Genomic DNA, 21573 nt, shown 5'->3' on the forward strand with positions numbered 1-21573 from the left:
TCTGGGTACGTCTACGCGTTCTAACCGCAGTAATTATCGTGCGCTTGAATTTGTGGCTTGAAATCTCGATTTATATAATATTTTAACACCTACCTTGTGATTTTGCGAGGAACCTTACTAAACTCCTCCGCGCTCTTGGCACTTGGGAAGGCGGAAAGTTGACGAATTTTTCATTTCAAGACTAAACAGGTTCGCTCTTTTTTTATGTCGGAAGTGGACGGCGGATGGTTTGACCGCAACTCCGTTGTATGGCGGTGGACATCGGGGTGCTTTGGGGCGAAGGCATACGGAAGGACGGGGGCTGTTTGCTCGTCGGACAAACTTGAATAAGCGTTCTTCGGGACGATTCTGATGGCCAAGTTGGAAGTCGCGAGGGTATCGTGGTTCTCCGTCCCTTGGACGGAGTGCGCAGCAGATATTCCGTGACGCACGAGAGAATCTGGTGGCAGAGCGGGCGTCGTATCGTCCTTCCGTACACTTTATTTGCGCTTTCATTGGAAGGATCTTAACTCGCGCCTCGTTGACTGTCGAACGTTGCGCAACCGTGGCAAACATCGTCATTCTTATCGGCGATGGAAAAATATTCATCGCTACTTTCGCAGAGCGACGCTTGTTGCGTACGCGAGCGAAGAAACCGAGACAAACAAGATAGTTGGGAGGGGGTAGACAGCGGTAACGTTTCCAATATCTCGCTTCCACTGGTTCTCGCGTAATGTCTGTGACGTCAGGCCATTCCGACGCTCCGATTGGTTGTGGGCATAGGGACGAGAGAGGGGGGAAAGGGGTCGCTTCCGCATGGCGCTCTAACCCCCCTGGCGGCTTTATAAGACTCCAAGCTCGGGGCAGCTGTCAGTGATGAGCAGAGCTAGGACCCAGGTAGCGAGCTTGAAACCCTCTACGCGGGCTTATCGAAGATGCCTTCCTCCGGATCGACCCAGGTCCTCGTTCGACGCGATACCGGCGCGGTAGCGTCGTTGCCGTCCTCTTCTCTGGACAACTCTCGCCAGACCGAACGGTGAGACATTTCGGCTCTCACGCATAATCAAAAGCTGTGCCATTCTCTTTTTTGTGCAGCTTTGGGATGGTGTTCAGCTGATAATTGCCGGACCTGCGAATACTTCTTGAATCGGTCATTCGCGTGCTTCAGTAATTGTGAGGCACAGCTAAAACAGCGTTGTGCACCCTTAAAATACACTCGATTTAATCGAAGCATCGTTTTTGCATTTCAACTAAAGGAATTTGTGACGCCTATTGTGATGGGGAGGGCACTTGTCGTGGCAGTTTTGAGTGAACGGGTCCCTCTTCAACAATAACTTATTGCCTGCCAGAAACAAATGTTTGGACTGTGCGAACTTAATCAGTATCAACTCGCGCACACACACACACACACACACTCGGCAGTTACGTACTGAACTAGGGCGGCCAGTAAATACTACATCTCGTTCCTATGTTAAAAATTGCGCCCTCTTCCGGTCGGTCTGGACATCCTGGCACTAGCTTGTGCAAAAGACTCCGTCACTTGCCGCGAGCACATTTCACTTAGAAAGAATATTGACGGGCATAAAATTTTACCGCTTGGTTAGTGCCCCAAACAAGCACTTTCCGCCACTCTAGTAATGTTGATTAGTGGTAAAAAAAAAAAACACGGCAATATATATATATATATATATATATATATATATATATATATATATATTTTTTTTTTTTTTTTTTTTTTTTTTTTTGCGTTAACCAGAATCCAGCGGCAGTGTTTAGTTTGTCAGGTTTCGCGACGTCAGCTGTTCCGCCATAGTGCAGGGATTTAAGGAGAAGCTATAGTTAGCCATGCCGCAACTGGAGCACTCGCGCCGAACATATGATCGAACGAACTACCTTCGAATGCTTCGAAGTTCGGTAGAAAGTTCTGCGCTGGCGCATACAACTCGGCCGGGCGAAAAAAAAAAGACAACACCGACAACAACAAACCGCTGGTTTCTTATCAGCTTTCTGGAAACAGAGTTCCCCAAAATAGAGCCCTGCCAAAGCTACGTCGACCGAGCGGTGTGGCGCGTGAAGATCGCGTCTCATCATGAACTGGCGCCCTATGTGTGCTGGTGACATCTGACCATTTTGCTCGCGACGCTTCTTTTTTCTTGTTTCTTCTGGAGTGCTCGAAAGAGCGTTTCCGCTCTTTCGAGAGCGGAAATGGTCTTCAAAGCGAGTTCTGGGCACTGACTATGCTACGGCCGCATCTTAATTTGTTGCCCGCTATTTCTTGGTATTTTCCCAGAGGCCGCGTGCCATCGGTATCGGGTACTATACTTCGTCTCACCTCAGTACGGACTATTGTTAGCCGCGCGTACTAAAAGCGCGAGCTAGTCGCTTTGAATGAAGCCGCGGCGACTGCACGAGCGCTCGTGCAGCAAGTGCTCTAGTCAAGGCAGTCAAGGCTGGCCGCTCGCGCTAGCACAGCCTTCGCGGTTAGTCCATGCTAGGGTGAGACGAAGTATATAAACATTAGCATCGTCCTATAAAAAAAAAAAAAAAAAAACAAAAAACATTGATGCACGTTATAGTGAGGTCAAGCCTTGGCAGTGCTTTCTTCCCAAGTGTCTTGAATGAGACAAACGGGCGCGAGGGCCTGGTTTTCCGTAGCTCTTTTTGTGCACGAGTGCTCGTGCAAACAGAACATTCCACTGAGCCAAGCTCTCGCGCCCGTGCATTTGCCAGCATTGCAGAAAACCCTCGAGACAGAACGTTGTACCTCGGCCTTACGAAGTCACCGGGACCCGCTAATTATTTCGTTGAATCGGGAACTTCGTAAAATCGAGGAAGGGAGACCTCGCACATAGGCTGCGCGGGAATCCGAATTTCTCGTCAAATCGAGGTTCACGTTTAGCGTGTAAGAGGGCTTCACCGCTTTGCACCGGCGTATTGGGCAAAGCGGCTGGCGTGGAGGAGCATTTTGGTTACCGGAGTGCGCTGAGAAGCCTGAGGTGGGCGCATGATATAACAGTTTGGGACATTGCTTTGCAGCCGAATGTCCCATACCGTGATCCGTGCCGCGTTTTTCTGTTTTTCTTCTTATTTTTTTTTATTTGTGTTATAATTCGTTTTGTGGTTGCAATGTGTGTACTTTAGTGCCTTCTGTGGGTATTATAATAAAGTAATGAAATATGGTGTACGTGCCTTAAATGACTCACCTGGTTTAGTTCCCAATAGAAAGAAAGCTTATGACAAAAGAATGAAGCCATTGGGAGTTTAACCATAACAAAATACGGTCATTCTTCTTCAAAAATGATGGTTTATGGGCCTCAATGTCTGTCTCCTGTCAATCGTGCTTGTAGCGAATGGGAGTGTAAATCATCATTCTCTTGTCAAACGAGTGACTCTCAACGTATAAATAATTAAATATTAGATTGATTTTTGACTTCCAGTGTTCCTTTAAATGAAAACATATTTGCCTTATATTTTACATTGAAAAGTTGGAAAAATAGTGGCGATTTTTTTTTTTTTTTATGAGGTGATTAATTCAAAGATTTACGGTGTCTCATAAATCGTCCTTTTAACTCCGCGAGCTCGAATTTTGATCAGAAATGTAATCGGGTGGTGGGTACATGCTTCCAAAATCTGACCGTCTGCATGGCTAGGAAATAACATCAACAACTAATTCTATATGGCCACTGTGTTATTTTGTTACGGAAATAAAAAAACAAAATTGCAGAAAATTATTTGGGCAATTGCAAAGCCCATTTTCGTCCAGGACTTTGTCTAGGACTGTGTTCCTGAACCAAGCGGAACAGTTTCATTGGTGCCTTGGTTGCCTGCAGGTCTTTGAAATGTCTGCAGTCGCAATTAAAGCAACAGGTCTGCGTGGCCCGTGCGCTGAGCACATCTTCAGCACTGCGCCAGCAGCCCACGCTGAGCAGCCTACCACAGGAAGTGAGGGCCTACGTGGAGGAGAAGCAGCGCATCTGCCAGCCCAGCACAGTTCATGTGTGCGATGGCAGCGATGCTGAGAACAGCCACCTCCTCGACCTAATGCTCAAGTCCGGCAGCATTGTTCCACTGCCCAAGTATCGCAACTGGTACTTCAGCTCTTTCTTTTCTGGACGCTTCGGGCAGAAGTTGAATGGTATAGTTCGAGGCTATCCTGCTGGAATTTCCCATCAGGGGGTCCAGCTGGTTTCTGTTAAACTAAGTATAAATGTATGGAGCTGGTAGCCTGATCAAGAGCCCTCAAGGTCTTGTACTATATAAACAAGAAAAATTGTGTATTGTAGAAACTGGAGCAATCTCTCGTTTCGTATATGAAAATTTTTATACTGGAGTTTCATGAGTTCTAATCTTAGTCTGAATAAATAGGTCTACTTTTTTCTTTTTTTTTTCTTTTTTTTTTTGGTAATGGCTCATGTTTCTAATATTATTTTTGTTCAGCCCAATATACCACTTGAGATAAGCTCTTGTAAAAGCGACCGGGGTTTGAAACAAAACTGGTACAAAGTCTTGCTCAGACTTGGCTCGTAGCATTGAGAGCAAACAGGTCTCCATTGTATGAGTGTCTTATCAAAGGTCACTGGAAGGAACGGCTTGCAACGATAATTTTGCTCATATCCTACGTCCATTTCAGTCACCTTCTGTTCTGTAAAGTGGGGCCACAGTCTTGCATGCGACAGGGACAGTGCATAGTCCATGTCCTTTATCTCTTGCTATCTGACCTGGCAGTTTGACTAATTTGTGCGGCTTATGCAGTTTTCACAATCTGATATGCTGAATTTCTAGTATGACCAGAACTAGATTTTTGTTTCTTTTAACGCCGATATTTCTTTCTTGTCCTTTCCTTCTTTGACACTTATTGATCCTGTATTTCGCGGATTGAGATGCAAGCTGAAGAAATTTGTAGTGCTTTCTTACTTGAAAATAAAACTAGAAAGCATATTGGCAGATACATATATGAACTTATAAGAGTAATACAAGAAATAATTGGCAGAGATTTGAACCTCGAGAATAATACATTTTAGCTTAGACTCTTCAGAGTCAAAGACAAGCCGCTAGGTCCTCCAGCAATATATTCTGCTTTGTTACCATTTTTTCGTGTGCGATGATAACTTGCCTTACCTTATTTCACCCTACTGTGCTAGCAAAGCCAAGTGTCTTGCTTTGGAAGCGACTGTGCAAGTGAGAGAACCTGATAGAGCATGTGCCTTTGGCCTAGGCTGTACTGCTTGTGTGCACGAGCACACACAGCAGAATCCTCTTCCAGTTCTATTGGCTCGTGCTTACCTTAGGGGTAAGGCCAGTATGCCCTATATCTTTGTTGACATTATCGCTGAATTTTCAAAGTATTTCCTTGGAAGAGCCGCATATGAGGCCATATTATATATTAAAACTTGTTATTTTTGAGGCATCAGCCTGGCAGAGAGGGTGTTAAGTTTCCTAATTTGGTGTTTTACTAGGACTTGTTCAATGAACCTTTTTCGAGTAATGAAGGCCGTCTGGGGAGTTGTCTGCAATGTACAAATGAAGGCTAGCTCAACGCGCTTCCGCCAGTCAAAGCACATTGGCATCGTGCCATTGTATCAGTTTTCTGCCCTTTATATACCCCATACTAAAAACTAAACAATACTAAAAAACGAAGCGTCCAAATAGACGAAATATGCGCGAAGATAGGTGCTGACATTGTTGGTCGTGCGGGACGGTCGGTGCCCGCTGAAAATGGTGACAGCGGGAAGATAGGCCTAGGGGAGGGAGTGTACGCATGTGCAGAAGCTTGCTGGAAAAGTGTTCATAGCATTTCTAAACTAATCTCAAATTATGTGGCATGTCTCCTTTTGTAGACGGCAACTTTTTGACCTTGGCAAGAAATGTACTTCTTCCAAGTTGGTGCTAATTAAATCACTTGCAACATTAGGCATGTGACAAGGGGGGGGATGAGGCTCGTCTTAGATCTTTACTCTTTGTTACTACTGTGAAAAGGTATTTTGAGGCTGGGATGAGGCAGCTGATGTTGAACGTGCAGTTACCTGGCTCGTACGGACCCTGCTGATGTTGCCCGGGTTGAGAGCCGCACATTCATCAGCACGGATCGCCGAGAGGACACCATCCCAACTCCCAAGGAGGGAGTCAAGGGCACTCTTGGCAACTGGATGTCTCCCTCGGACCTCCAGAAGGCACTGGACGAACGTTTTCCTGGATGCATGAAGGGCGAGTCTTGTTTTGTCGCCCACTCTAACGAGCCGAGACATTAAGCCTTTCGAATGTGAATTTGCAAAGTTTGGTCGACAAAAGGTGTTTTCATGCCTGTTACCTTTGTAAGTCATTACTTTGAAGGGTCCATGAGACAATATTTAGAATATGGCAGATTAATTCAGTTTGCCTTTATAACATGCAGAAGAGTGCAGAGATTTTGGTTCTGTACTGTCTCGCACATACCAGCAGGTTTTGTGCTCCAGCGAGAATCCCTCTCACCATTTCTGCTTGTTCTCAAAGTTGCCTTCGTTGTCCGGCAACAAAGGTGGTGTAGCATCTAGGTAGAAGGTAGTTAGGCCTCTGAATTTTTAGTCTAATGAAGTCTTGCTAATATCCAACTTTTCACACAACTTTATATTGAGCAGCTTATTGTTCAACTTGATAAATCTCTACAATCTGCTATGGCATGTGTCGGGAAACATTATGTCATGGTTCCCCTGATAAGCAGCTCTAAGCTGCAAAATAGTTTATTTTTTGCTTTGTGGTAATATGGTGGTATTGTATGGTATTCTGGGGAAAGAGGATATCATTTCTTTTTCACTTTTGCAAATGAAAAAAAAAGTAACAAATTTCAAATTATTCTCGCATTGTAACTTTTTGGTGGCCCTTTAAAATGTGGGAAGCTTTTGATATTTTGGATTTAAAGCAGTTTGACAAACCCTTTGCAGAGATCAGTTGCTGGCCCTGATATGAGGGCTAGCATGTTTGTTCTGCCTGCTTACAACTCCCCTTTTGTGCCCTTGTGTTGCAGGACGTACCATGTACGTGATCCCATTCAGCATGGGCCCACTGGGCTCCCCTCTTGGCAAGATTGGAATTCAGCTGACCGACTCTCCCTACGTTGTGGCTAGCATGCGCATCATGACCCGTATGGGAGCCGATGTGCTCAAGGCCCTGGGCAACAACGGCTTCATCAAGTGCCTCCACTCTGTTGGCCAGCCCCTGCCGATGGCTAGTGAGTGGAACGAACCACTGCTTTGCTTATAAAGTAACTGACAAGACATTTGAGCCGTTGACGGCTTGGCGGTGTCTTAGTTTGCAAGGCCCATACGAGGTCAGCATTTGGGGGGGGGGGGAGAGGAGAGGAGAGGAGAGGAGGGGGGAGGGGAGGGGGGCATTGCTTGGCTGTACTGTTTGAAATAGGCTCAGGCTCAGGAAGTTGCATGCAAAATGTGCCTGCTAGTAACTGCATAGCTTGCATTTTCCAAGTACTGACAAAAGAAATACTGCAATGTTTGCTCCCCTGTTTGCAGAGCCTGCGATCAACAACTGGCCATGCAATCCAGAGAAGACCATCATTTCCCACATCCCCGCCAACAATGAGATCTGTTCCTTTGGAAGTGGCTACGGTGGCAACTCGCTGTTAGGCAAGAAGTGCTTTGCGCTGCGTCTGGGATCCATCCTTGCCCAGAGAGAAGGCTGGCTCGCCGAGCATATGCTGGTGAGTTGCCAGTTCTTGTTTGACAAAATGTGTGTCCCTCGATTTGCAGTGTCTGCATTTATCTAACGGACGTAAGCACTGGCACTGTCTCTGACAGTGCTGACAGTTTTGCAGTTTCTGTAGTGTCTGGCACTCATGCAGGTCTGCTTTTTTTGCTCTCCAGATTCTGGGCATTACCAACCCCAAGGGCCAGAAGAAGTACATTGCTGCTGCCTTTCCCAGTGCGTGTGGCAAGACAAACCTGGCCATGATGACACCCAGTCTGCCTGGCTACAAGGCAGAGTGCGTGGGTGACGACATTGCCTGGATGAAGTTTGACGAGAATGGAGTGCTCAGGGCCATCAATCCAGAGTATGGGTTCTTCGGGGTGGCTCCTGGTGAGTGAAATACTAATGCAGCTTGTTGGGCCAGTGCTGCTTGTGAAATAATGGCGCAATATTTCCCCTAAGCGAAGTCTGACAGAACGGCTACTGCGGTGGCTGGTTGCCAAGACACAGGAATAGAAAACCGACTTTGCGAAAAGATGCGGGATGTAAACGGAAAAAGGAAGACCTGCCAATTCTCGACATTTTCTTTCTCTGTTTGCTCTTCTATGGGTAGCTTTTTGCTGATGCCGACGTCTGCTTTGAAGTGTTTTGGCAAGCGGTCGCCGTCTTGCTGTTCCTTTGGACATAAACCACTGAGTGGGCTTCCTCTTTGTCGGTACACTCCTGATCCATAGGATGGCACAAGCAAATTTTCTGCTGTAAAACGAGCCGGGAAAATTTCCGCCTGTAGGTAGAAAGCTCATAATTTCGCCGACTGTGCACTGAGAGTTCAGTTTTAGCGTGGGAAATTTCAAGGCATAGTTCTCTTCTTAAAGAAAATGCGGGTAAAAAGTTGCCAAAGTTGAGGTTGGGCGCGTTCGCTGACCAGAGTTAGCGGCGCTATTTACTTCTGTGGCGCCATCTTCCGATAGGCACAGTGAGCATACAATGCACTCTGTTGTCTGCTCTGTATGCATATCGGGAGATGTCGCCACAAGTAATTAGCATCGCTAACTCGGGTTGTCTGCAAACTCTCCCTTTTTTTACTTTGGCAAGATTGTTGCTCATTTTTGCAGGTAGAGAACTATGCCTTGAAACTTCACACAGTAAGACTGACCTGCTTGGTGCACATTCTGTGAAAGTTTTAGCTTTCTATGTGCAGGCGCCGATTTTTCCGGGCTCGTATTACAGCGGGAGGTTTGCTTGTGCCTATAAGGTGACTCACTAATATGGAACATTCTGTATTGGCAGGCATGGCAAAGTGTGCGCTTTGCAAACCAAGGGTGGCAAGGCATGAAATTATCTGTAATAAGGCGCACAAATTGCCACGGCTGCCGCTTCATGACGCTGCCAGGACTGAGCAGTCAACGATTGCGTGCACTGATCTAACGATTCACTGGATCCAGTGATTCCCCTGCACACACTCCCTTGTTTTTCGTATGGCACCCCCTTAATTCGCAACGACTCCTCTATTCTCAATGCCCCCCCCCCAACCTCCCCCCGTATAAATTTAGACACTTCCCCTAATTTCAATTCCTGGGGAAACCCCCCGGCTGGATCGCTGATTGCCCCGCTGCACTCTGCAAATGCGGCCACTGGTCAGCCATTTTACGTCTCCCACTCTAGCACCGTCTAGCCTAGACGGCTACCATGGTTACCATTTGTAGGTCACATGACAACTGACGCAAAGGTCACGTGACCACAGCCTTGACAACACTTCAGCGGGTGACGCAAGATGGCCGCAATCGTGCAATAAGCTTGAAGCAGGGATGGGGATGCGCGATCAAGCAAATTGTCGTAGGGATTGGTGATTGCGTGTTACCTTCATATTAATCACAATTGTACGACATGGCTTGTGCATTGTTGCATAAATTGCACACCAGGTACTTGGTTTTTTTCTTGCGTTCTTGTGTAGCAGTGAGTCCCTCTGTCATTAATAGACAGTATATGATTTTTCAGTTTATGATCACTGCTGCGATTTTGTCTTTTTAACGTAATACCCTGAAAGAATGCCCGACTTTTCGTGGGAGATGATTGAGAAAAAAGGCAAGTGAGAGAATCTTTGAGATTCGCCCACCCGCCTTTTTGAAAGTTTTACCATCGCGAAGTTCATTGCTTGCATACACGAGATGAATACTGCCGACTGGCATACAGCAAGAATGCTTGTTCCATGAAAGCATGTTTCCGAAACCGCAATGTTCCCTTCGTTAGGTTCCCTAGCATTGCTGATCTGCAAATTCAAAAATAAATTGAGTTAAGAAAAAAAAAAGGAGCGATCAGAAAGTAGAAAAACCAACCAGGCGCAACGAGCAGGTGGGTGAAACAAGCGACTAAGAGCGATGCTAGGGAAGCAGGAAAGCCGGCGGTCGTGTTGGAAAATACTTCGGCATCGGGCCAAATAGAGCGTTTCGTCACTCGCAAGGAGCAGGCTCATGCGCAGCTTTCTTGTTTGGTGCATACGTGCGTGCGTCCGGAGACTGCTTAGGTGTCTCCAGTTTTTCGCAATTGCTGTTTTTGGAGGGTGGGCAATATATCGGGGGATTTTCTTTGACATAAAAGGGAGGTGCATGTGCCAAAGTTCGAGGGTGGGCGTACGTTTAGGATATTATGGTCGATAATTAGATAATATATACGGATGATTTTATCCGTAGCTTTGTTTTAGGTTAAAACCTCATGGTGCATTAGCAACTAGCTCTGGTACTTTGGAATGGTTTATGTATTTTGTTAAATATTTTATGTTTACCATGATTACTTTTTTTCTGTTCATCACAAATGTCTGAGACTCAAAGTTTCACTGACTTTGAGTCCATATTTGAATGTTGAGATTTGGCATTTAATTGAACAATCGATTCTTGCATGTCAAGTTGCCCCGGTAGCTCTCTTGTTCCAGAAATCGGTGAATCTTGCAATTTCTGCTAAGATGTTTATTTTTAATAGATAGAAAAGACTGTCTTAAAGCTCTGACCTACTTTTTTCCTGCCTCTGGATTTTACCGAATTCGGGGAGCGGGCAGCGCTGGATGTGTTTTGGCGACGGCAGTGCACTGGCTCCCGTGATGACACTGAGTGTGACCCGTTTCCCCGGCAGGCACGTCCATGATGACCAACCCCAATGCCATGAAGACGGTCCAGGAGAACACAATCTTCACCAACGTGGCGGAGACGAGCGACGGGGGCTTCTGGTGGGAGGGCATGGAGGAACCCGCCGGAGGGATCCGCATCAAGTCCTGGCTCGGCGAGGAGAACTGGACCCGAAGCTCGGGCAAACCGGCCGCGCACCCCAACTCCCGCTTCTGCACCCCGGCCCGCCAGTGCCCCATCATCGACCCGGCCTGGGAAGACCCCAAGGGGGTGCCAATCTCGGCCATCCTCTTCGGCGGCCGCAGGCCCGAAGGTGAGCCGTTTCATAAAATTTTCTTTTGCAACTCATTGCAGTGCAAACTTCTTTCACAGCCCTTATATCTTCCATCCCGCATTGATCATCAGTATAAAGTTGGCATTATCTTTTGCAGCACAAATATGTTTTATGATTCCTTCCTACCCAAGACCAACTCAAAATAGAATCGCCTTCCTCCCCTTCATCGCCTCTATTGAAGACGTCTCATTCTTTGAGACTGCCTTAACTGAACACCTTTCTAATCCTGCACTTTGTTAATTTGTTTCATCTTGTTTTTTTATTGTACTTTTTTTTTACCTTGTTCCCACTTTTTCTGTACTGCCCCCTTGGGTGTGACGGGAATGTAATAAATAATTTAATAAACCATTAACGCTATATCTAAGTGAGCCTTTTGTGGCTGTGGAGAACTACCATGTTCAGTATACTAGGTTGCTTTTTTCGTTGTTACTTAGAATTAAAATTCAGGGTTGCCCTACAATTGCAGGCCTGCTAGCGTAAGCAAAATGTCCGAGCCCATGGAGTTAACCCACATGCTGCCCCCATGTCAGCCGTTGCTGAGCAAAGCTGTGTATCTAGATGCTAGTGGTGCCTCAAGAGTGCCACATGGTTGACATTTTAATCGTGCGATATAAGTAGTAGTACACTTTTGCGCTGTTTCATCGCAGCAGCCGGCATCCATCCATTTTACAAAAGTGTCTCCTTGCAGCTTTTAAGCTCACTGCTCACGCCATCATGGCGGTGGGGGTGTCATTGTCTGAAAGTTTTGTAGGTGCAGCCTTCTCTTTCTGTGATGCCATCTTATGAATGGGCACAAACTCTGAACTCTATGCAACGTGGCACTAGACTAGCGGTACCGAAGCAACTGACCATAACAGTCTTGTGTGCTGGAGAAAGGCATTGTTGCGTGAGCCTGAATCCCTTTGGAGCCTAGTCCAGCATCATGCCTGTAGAGGCAGGAAGTACAGCGCAGAGAGGCAAAGAGGTGAAAGGGGGAGTGGCCATGGCTAGGTGGCCCAGTGCATTGCGTCGGCTGCTTTGCGTTACAGTTTTTGGGCATAGCAAAACTTATAAACCGAGAATGTATTATGATGTTCTGCTACTTGTTGTATGTGTAGTGCCGCCCCCCCCCCCCCAATTCCCTAAGCTTAATGGCACCGGAACTTGTTTGTCCTTACAACTTCTTGGAGGAACTTGCCATCACAACTTCTCAAACGGGCCACTGCTAGGGGTGGACAACCAATTGTGTTCTTCTTTTTGTGAACCAATTTTGTCCTCAATACCCATGTTACATTGCTGCTACTAGTTGTCTATTACCTGCACATCAGTGCTATAATGTCCACCAATGTGATTAGGAACTCCAGTTGGAGATCACAATATGGGGACCATACTCTATACTCATCTACAGTATATTTTAGTTAGCACATATACTAAGGTGGCATTTATTGGATAGAAAACTTGTGTGTCCACATGCAGCAAGGCATTTCTTCTACAATTTGCAGGTGTTCCCTTGGTGTACGAAGCCTTCAATTGGGAGCACGGTGTGTTCATTGGATCAGCCATGAGGTCGGAAGCTACTGCTGCTGCTGAGCACAAAGGTATGCCTCTGTCTTGGTAACCTTTGCTTGATACCCCATTTTGGCCAGTGGGGGCTTAGTTTCCCAACTTTTCCTGCAGGCAAGGTGATCATGCACGACCCATTTGCAATGCGCCCATTCTTTGGCTACAACTTCACCAACTACCAGCGGCATTGGCTGAGTCTGGGAAGCAAGCCAGGACGCACCCTACCCAAGATCTTCCACGTCAACTGGTTCCGCAAGGGTTCAGACGGGAAATTCCTCTGGCCCGGCTTCGGGGAGAACAGCCGCGTCATCGACTGGATTTGCCGAAGGGTTGACCAAGAGAGCGGCACAGCAAAGGTAAATGATGGCAGGATACTTGTAGGCGACTTCCGTGGAGAGCCATGGGGACGTCCATGACAGACTACTTGATTCTCTTTGCTATTCTATGGTGCATGTTTTTCAGCTTTGATATCCCATAATTGGAGATGTCTGAGGCCCCCCCAAGTTTGAGGGTGTATTGCACTGAAGCACAGCTTAGGGTTATGCACTTCCACATAACAAATCTATTGCAAGGTTACTACAGGGCAGATACACCTTTTGACACTCTTGTTTTGCTCGATTTTTAAATATTATTTCTTTGCCATTTGTTTGCAATTTTTGTTGCAAATTACTACCATTTCCATGTTGAGCAGTGTTGACTGGACATGAATTTGCATTTATCTCGTGTATGTTTCGGATGTGTCTCCAAATTCCTGTTTACTTCCCTCTTTGCTGGGGTATCTTTAATTTGGAAAAGTTGTTGTGTCATTGCATAGGGTGTTTGAACATTTAGGGTCAGATTTGTGGAGTTATTAATTGCAGTTGACAGTAACTGATTTTGTTCCAAACCTAGTATCAAGCTTGGAATTCTGATCACCTGTTTTTCACATCTCTCTAACAGAAGAGAATTTGCAATGTGACGTTGGGAGGCTGTCCTACAATATTTCTGCCGTTGCACTTTTTACAATATTCCTCGTGTACAGCTCTCTAGGGCAGAACCGAAGGGCAGGTGAAGCCGACAAGGAAAAGGAAATTACTTGTCAAAAGCACATGCAAAGGGTAGTCTTTTCTTCGAAGGAACTCTGTGATGTGGGGTTGTTGTGGGAGGAAGGCTGAACCACGGCTTTGCCCGACACTGAAAGGCAAAGCAAGCTTTGTGCCACAAGCACGTCTTTTCCTGTCTTCACAGGAATCTCCAATCGGCTACCTTCCCTCAGAAGGTGCCCTGAACCTCGATGGACTTCAGGACGAAGTGAACATGGGGGAGCTCTTCGAACTCCGCAAGGACTTCTGGCTCAAGGAGTGCCGGGAAATTCGCCAGTACTTCGACGAACAGCTGGGAAAAGAACTGCCCAGCGAAATTGCCAAGCAGCTGGATCAGTTGGAGCAGAGGGTGAATGCCATGTAGGCAGAGGAGCATAGGGCAGTCCAGACATAGAGCTTACTACAAGTGCCATGACAAACGTCCTTACCTCTTTTACATGTTACTGTTGGTTGTGGCAATGCGTGAAAACGTGCCTAGCCGGGTTGTTGCTCTTGGGACCAAATAATCGAGAGTGCCCGGCTCTTTCCAGTAATGAGCTGTGGTTTGTTTGTTGCCATTTTTTTGTATCGTAAGGCAAGTTCTGAGAGAGTCCTTACGTTTTTAACTTAATAATTTGGTCTAGTCTCTTGCAGGAATTTGTAAATATAACGAGGGCATGTATTTATGCGTTTTTTAGCTGTTGAAATTTTTTTTTTTTAATACCTTGGCTCGGCACATGGAGGACAATAAAAAATTGATATATTTTCGTATTGGTTGGACGTCTAACTTTTTAAAAGGTAGAGGTGTAAACAAATGAAGAAACCCTGCCTTGACTCCAGGAAAGGCGGAATATTTCAACTGCCATTTCAATCACGAATCTGCGGCAATCGGGCAAGAAAGAGGCGAGAGGAAGTGCGGTACAAAATGAAATCAAGAATCCTTCCTTCGTTTGTGCCAGTGAGAAGAAAAAAGAACTCCCCTTTACTATGGATCTTTTCTGGTTTTGTAACAACACTTACGAGCAAGTGTTAGGCAGTGCAGGTATCCACTCTAAACAGCAGTAGATCCATAAAGGTGCTTTGGAGTCCACAACTCGCTCCTTTGCACCCCTAGAAAAGGGAATAACTCGCTGGAGCAGTTGGAGTCGGCATTATATTCCTGTACGCTCCAATTGTAGAAGTCTGAACATAGTCAAAAACTAATATAAAAGCCGCCTTCTATTTTTTTTTTTCCTCTTTAATATGAATTGTGCACTGAAATTGGGCACAATGAAATACAAACCGCTTTTATTGGAAAAAGAAACAAAAACGTGCAGAAGACTGCCGCAAGACATGTGCCTCGCACGTCCTCTAAAGGGGTGTCCAAACAGCACACTACAGAGATCGTCGGGCCACACGACAATCGTTCGGCGCTCCGCTTGCGGCCGTTCTTAATAGGGAGTTTTAGTAGACCGTGTTTCCCCCTCCGCTAGCCCTCCGCTACGAAGAAACCGCCACTGCGCCTGCACGCCGATGGCCTTGGCTGTAGAGTTCCGGGTAGCGGAGGGGCTTAGCGAAGCGGGAAACACGGTCTACTAAAACTCCCTATTGCCCGGGGGGGAATCCCCCCCCCCCCCCCCCCCCCGTCAAATCTCCCCCTCGCTGTGCTGTGCGTGCGAGCGTACGAGTGGCTTTCCGCACCCACTTGATGAGCAGAGCAAGGTCGCCGTGGAGGAAAGGGGGGGGGGGGGGAGAGAGAGAGAGAGAGAGAGAGAGATAGATTTGACGGGGGGACGTTTCCCCCGCGACAAAGAAAAACGGCCGGAAGCGGAGCGCCGCACGATTTGTCGGAGTCGTGCGTGTTGTAGTATCCTGTTTGGACTTAAGCGGGTCCGGCATTTCCGAGCGGAACCCGCTTAGAGGCGAGCAGGGGTTATCTGACACTGCCAGTGACGTCACATTCAAAACTTCCAAAAAGCAAAACTTCACACAGCACCACGCACAGTTGTCACATAAAGTCTATGAAGCACGTTTACGACCCAACGATCGTGCAGACTGCGCTCAATAGACACAATTGACACTTCTTTTGCCGAGGGCCACCACTACAATTCTTTAGGTTCAGGTATGTTGCGTTTTCTCCACTAATATTTCAGATCGAAGATGATTTTTCGACGTTCATAGACTATCTCCTAATAAAAAGCATTGGTACAGGCGATAGTTATTTGATGCTATAGCTAGACCAACCTTAAAAACCGGTTCCATGCGAGCTCCAAAACGTTGTTGCCCTCTAGCAGCATCACCAAGACTAGTCGTGAGTACCTACACCCATCGTACACCCTTTTTAGGGGTGTAAGAAAGGTGTTTAAATCGTGAAAATTTCTTTTGTCAAAAATAAGGGTGTTTAGTCAATGGTGTTCATAAACTGTTTTTTTTTTCTCTCTCTCTCTCTTTTCTTTCCCGCTGCGTGCTCCGCAAAATGGCGGGTGCAAGGAAATTGATGGAGGTTTCGAATCATTGAACAAATAAAGCTTCAGAGTCTCGGCCAAGATGGGGAAGCAGTTGCACCTAGGTCTCGTTTATAGGACAGGCTTCAAGCCCAAAGCCATGCAGTTCTCCATGATCTACGAAGACATAGAGGTCGGAGATAAATACGACCTGGTTTCCACTCTAAAGGCAACTGCGCCCACACTTGCCCTTGGACAGACTGGAAATTTAGCTTGAATTTCCGGGTAGGTTCGATAGCATGAACAAACAACGTGTCAACAAATAAAAAAAAAATGAGAGTTCATGTGCTCTACTGTGACCGCACTAAGCAAACCGCATCGCGTCGCGCTACCGAGCGGCCTAACCATCGATCTCTATTGTAGTAGGCCTACTACAATAGAGATCAGTGGGCCTGTCTAACCATAACAAACGGCGCTGTGGTCAGAGTCCAATACGCTGCTGGTCACGAAACTTCGGCCGAACTTTGCTGTATATAAAATATCTGACATTGTTCAAAGGGTCACAAAACATTCGAACGAATTTGGTAACACTGAAAAAACAACACGCATACACTTAAAGCACCCAAAGACAAAAAGATCACGTTGCATTTTGTAGCAAGAGTCCCACCTTGGGCGTCTGTTGAAGCGTCGTGATGCGAGACCGAGAGTCCAAAAAAAACTAAAAGGAAAAAAAAAAAAAAAAAAAAAAGTAAGAGGAGCAAAAGATGAAATGCCATATTGGCCAGCCGGACCAGGAGTGGTCCCAGACTTTGGTTTTTAAGAAAACATTTTGTTATTTGTTGAATACATTTTTTATTTGTTATTTTGTTTGCAATTCAATAATGAACAATTTTGGCTGGCGATAGAGCTTTGCGCTAAGTACTTCCGCCATCGCGATTGTACAATATATATATTTTTTTATTTTTTTATTCAGAATTGCTGCTATTTTCTATGGCAAGGTTTCGCAAGACGGGTTTTTACATGAGACAAAAAGTGCAATAAAAGCTTGTTTAACTGCACAAACTAAGCAAATGAGTTATAATTAATGGAATCAAGTGCATTTAAGAAACCTCATTCACATTTTGGAAACTATCACATTGTGAGGGAACACCATGTCACCAGACGAATCAAAATAATGCAAAAGGAAACGCGTGACAAACAAAATATCAACCGTTGAGGAGACCACGTACAATCAAAGGACCCTTTTACACTTCATATCTACACGCTAGAAAGGCAAATCAGAGTAGTAAATGAATGGCACAAAACCACATAGTGTGTACAGAGACACCAAACATTCTCGCAAGAACATTCTCACAGGAAACAAATCAAAACCAATGCAGTGGAAGTGTAGCAGAGTACGTGCAGCCAAACACAAAAACAAGATCCTGCGACATCGATTATTGATCACAAAGAAACGCCAAGTTTATCTGAACAGTGAACAAAACGACGATTTAAATGACTCTGCCAATACGGAATTCACAATGTCAAAAAATCCGTTTTTTTTTTTTTCGTGCGTGCGTGCGTGCGTGCGTGCGTGCGTGCGTGCGTGCGTGCGTGTGTGTGTGTGCGTGCGTGTGTGTGTGTGTGTGTGTGTTTGTTTGTGTGTGTGTGTGTGAAAATCGAAAGCAGAGGGTGTTTCACCTATATTCTGCAGAGTGATAAGGTATGATAGGTGGTTTCTACTTCACGCGAAATGTGGACAAAGCGTAATTTTCCTAGATCCGTCATGCACCCTTTATAGAGTACTTCAGAGAAGGAAATCGGGTCCTACGCCTCCTTGCCCTTGCGAAGCCGTCTGTCCTAGTGTGTCCCACTGGACGTGTCAACATGAATATCCCGATGGATAATCATAGAGCTATTCCCGTTAGACACTCCCCGGTCATCTTGGACCGCCTCCACGTGATAGAGCGACGGAGCTCTGAAAACGTGCGCTCCGCCGAGGGCGACGCTGACTGGCAGTGAGGCGCACGGGTAAAATACTTCCAAAATGTAATTGTATTATAATTGCTTTGCTCCAAGAATAGTTTATCTACAATTGCTAATGCGTGGAAAGTGATTCGTTTCAATTACAAATTACTTTTAAAAAGTAATGCAATTACTTTACAATTACTTGTTTCTGAGAGCGACCCGACTTAGGCCATACAACTTTAAACGAGGTGTATAGAATGCAACGCATTTGTTCATTCCCTGCCCCAATGTTTGAGGATGCTTAAAGGTGCACTAAAGACGTTTCTGCGATGGTCTGTTCTTGGTGATACTTAAAATGCCCCTGAAAAAAAATTTTTTTTTTTTTTTTAAGCAGTTTGTTTGCGACACGCGTCTCAAAAAATTAATTTTATGGGAAAAAAATATATATATTTCGACAAAAAACCCGAGACTGGGTCAAAAAGGGACGGACAAACACAAAGTCTTTGTGAGACTTTGCGTTTGTCCGTCCCTTTTTGACCCAGTCTCGGGGTTTTTGTCGAAATGTTTAACCACCACCAGCTCGTTTGCGCCCTTACCTTTTGTTCACTAATATATATATATATATTGACGGCGCGAGACGGCGATTTAGTCGATAGTCACCTCCTTTCCACTTGTTTCTCTCTCGGCATTTTGGGCGCGTGGTGGACAGGTGGATGGGCTTCGCCTTCACGTTGAGGTGGAAAGAGTGTCTGACCATTCCGTGACGTCATGGACTTTGCGCGCAGAATTTCAAATAAATATCGCCGTCAATATTGCTCTAAAAGATTTTTTTGTTTTTCGCGTAGAATATATTTTTCGACACGCGTGTCCGAACAAAAATTAAAAAAAAAAAAAACAACTTATTTTTTATTTTTTTTAAATTCAATCTACGAGATCTTGACATCCCATAAATCCAAAAATTATGCTCGATCGACGCCTATTTCCCAACTAAAAATGTGATCGAAGTTTGTGCCAAGCCCCTTTCTGAGCGGAAAAATCTGGAGCACAGAATTCAGCGGAGGCGCCGGCGGCGTGACGACAGGCGCGTCAGTTTTAAACTGCATTTTGTCGAGTCGCTTAGGCGACACTGTCGCAAGTGTAGCTCATTTAAGGCCCGTTCACACTCTTGCGACCGAGTACGACTGAGAGAGACGAGATCTCTTACAACTTCTTAAATGTTTCTAGAATGAGGGGACACACTTAAAGCCCCTCGATGTGTTTTCGTTGGTCTTGCAAGTAGCGTCAAATGCGCGAGTGCACGAGGCCCATGTCTCGAGCGGCCCTTGGAAGCAAATGGCGCCGCATCACTGAAATGAGCGGGCCTTGGAAGCGAATGGCGGCGGAGCACCCGCTCATGAGTCATGGCACGTGTCTCGCGCGCTTCCACAACAATGGTTGGCGGTACTTGTAAAAAACGCCTTTATCAAGGGGCTTTAGACACACTGACATTGTGGCGCCATCTATGCGGTGACCCTAGAACTGCATTTCACAAAAACGAAGGTTTTGCGGGATTTCCGAGGTCAAATGTGCGTAATACCCATAGAAAGGCTCGTTTATAACATTGACAAAAGTTTTTCGAGCCAAAAAAGAAAGGATATTGCGCGAGAAATAAAAAAAAAAATATGCCGGACCGCCAAGTTTACACTGCTTCCCAATAGATGGCGCCAGTGTGTTCTCTGGTTTAAGAAGTTTTAAGGAACCCAGGTTTAAGAGGTCGCAAGCAGTCGCAAGAGTGTGAACGGGCCTTTATTCTTTACATTTTCTCTTTTTTTTTTCTCCATTAAATACTTTAAACTTATACTGTTCAGTTAGTCTTGTCTTTCTTTTCTCTTTAAAGAGAACACAGCTGGTTGCTTTTGTATAAAGAAATGTTTGCATTTTTGTTTCCTAAGAAAGGGAAGAATAAGGGTTTATTTAAAAAAAAAAAACCAGGCAAATGAAAAAAAAACATTTTTTTTAAACAGCTTAGATGGAAAAAGGATGTCATAAAACGATTTTACAACGAAGAAAAAAAAAATAGAGCAGTTGGCGCCCGCGGGCGCCGCGGAGAAGTGGCCTTTATTTATCACGTGACTGTTACATATTTGTCACGTGGTGCTTGCGCTCTTTCGGAAGCTTCCTGTGGCCACTAAAAGTACTGTTACACGGGAACACTTAACCGCAGTTAACTCACCTTTAATTGATGTTACGCGGCATCACAGTTACCGCACTAGACCCTCGGACAGCTATTTCAGCAGAAGTGAAGATCGCGCGTGCACTGCTTTGATGATTGCTCAAGATGCTCAAGCATTGCTCAAGCGCACGTTGCTTAGCCGCAGAATGTTAGCCACAGTTAGCCCACAAATATTGTGGGCTAACTGTGGCTTAGCATATCTGCAGTTAAGTGTGCCCGTGTAACAGGGGTATTATTAATCTTTGTTTGAAGTAGAACAAAAAAAAAGTGAAAGCTGTTTACAACTCCCTGTAACACCGAATTAGAGCGCAGCTCTTGAGGAGGAGGAGGGAAGGGTACTGGGGTGGGGGTGAAGTGACCTGGGGGGGGTCACGTGACCTTGGGGGTCCACGTAACGATGCCGATGATGTCATCAGTGACGTCACTGATGACGTCATCAGTGACGATGACGATGCGGACTCCGATGACGTCATCAGCGATGATGACGATGCGGATGTCGGTGACGTCACTGATGACGATGCGGATGCCGGTGACGTGATCAGTGACGTCACTGATGACGTCATCAGTGATGATGACGATGTGGATGCCGGTGAGGTCATCAGTGACGTCACTGATGACGTCATCAGTGATGATGACGATGCGGATGCCGGTGACGTCATCGGGGAGGTCACGTGACCTCGGCGGGGTGCATGGTCACGTGACCTCGGGGGGGGGGGGGGTGTCACGTGACTTCGGGGGGTCACATGACCCCCCCGGAGGTCACGTGACCTTGGGATGACCTTGGGGGCCGCGTGACCTTGGGGTGACCTTGGTTACGCCGACGCCGCTCAAGCCGGGAACGGGCCCCTAAGAGCTGCGCTCTAAAAACTAAGATTAATAAATAGCTTTTAGAGCCCAAAGGTAAATCCTGAAAAAGCGCAAGCAGATGACGGCGGCGGCGCCTCGAAGCAGGCGAACTTGTGCGGCGACGGCGGCATGGAGAAACGCGTTGAAGCGGCGTTGAACAAGTACAACCAGTAGAACGCTCAGCGTGCGGCGGCAGCGTGACTTTGCGGTGGCGGCGACGCAGCGCGGCGGCGCACAGGACTACTACGTGACCAGCGGCGGCTCCGCGGTCGCCAACTACAAATTCGTTTTGCGCCGTAAATATAGCTTTAAATTTTTTTTTCTTCGCTGTAAATTCGTTTTATAGAATTCTTTATCCATCTAACCGCCATCGGGCCCGTGTCTTTAGGCGGGCCGCCCCGGGCATAGAGTTATTATAATGTACGCTAGAGGT

At 46.2% G+C, this 21573-nt stretch overlaps 1 protein-coding gene across 1 annotated transcript; it reads left to right on the forward strand.

The window, feature by feature from the left end:
- The first annotated feature begins 363 nt into the window (after window positions 1-363).
- LOC8024859 (phosphoenolpyruvate carboxykinase, cytosolic [GTP]) lies at window positions 364-14483 on the forward strand. Its single transcript, XM_029986925.4, has 10 exons — window positions 364-1015; window positions 3810-4067; window positions 5999-6183; window positions 6980-7183; window positions 7482-7669; window positions 7833-8046; window positions 10783-11088; window positions 12591-12686; window positions 12766-13007; window positions 13879-14483. Exons 1-10 carry the CDS (start codon window positions 915-917, stop codon window positions 14095-14097), a joined length of 2013 nt encoding a protein of 670 aa, XP_029842785.3. The 5' UTR covers window positions 364-914; the 3' UTR covers window positions 14098-14483.
- Window positions 14484-21573: the final 7090 nt, after the last annotated feature.

The sequence above is a fragment of the Ixodes scapularis genome, unplaced genomic scaffold (assembly GCF_016920785.2).
Source record: "Ixodes scapularis isolate PalLabHiFi unplaced genomic scaffold, ASM1692078v2 PGA_scaffold9__187_contigs__length_104089568, whole genome shotgun sequence".
In the NCBI taxonomy this organism is placed as follows: Eukaryota; Metazoa; Arthropoda; class Arachnida; order Ixodida; family Ixodidae; genus Ixodes; species Ixodes scapularis.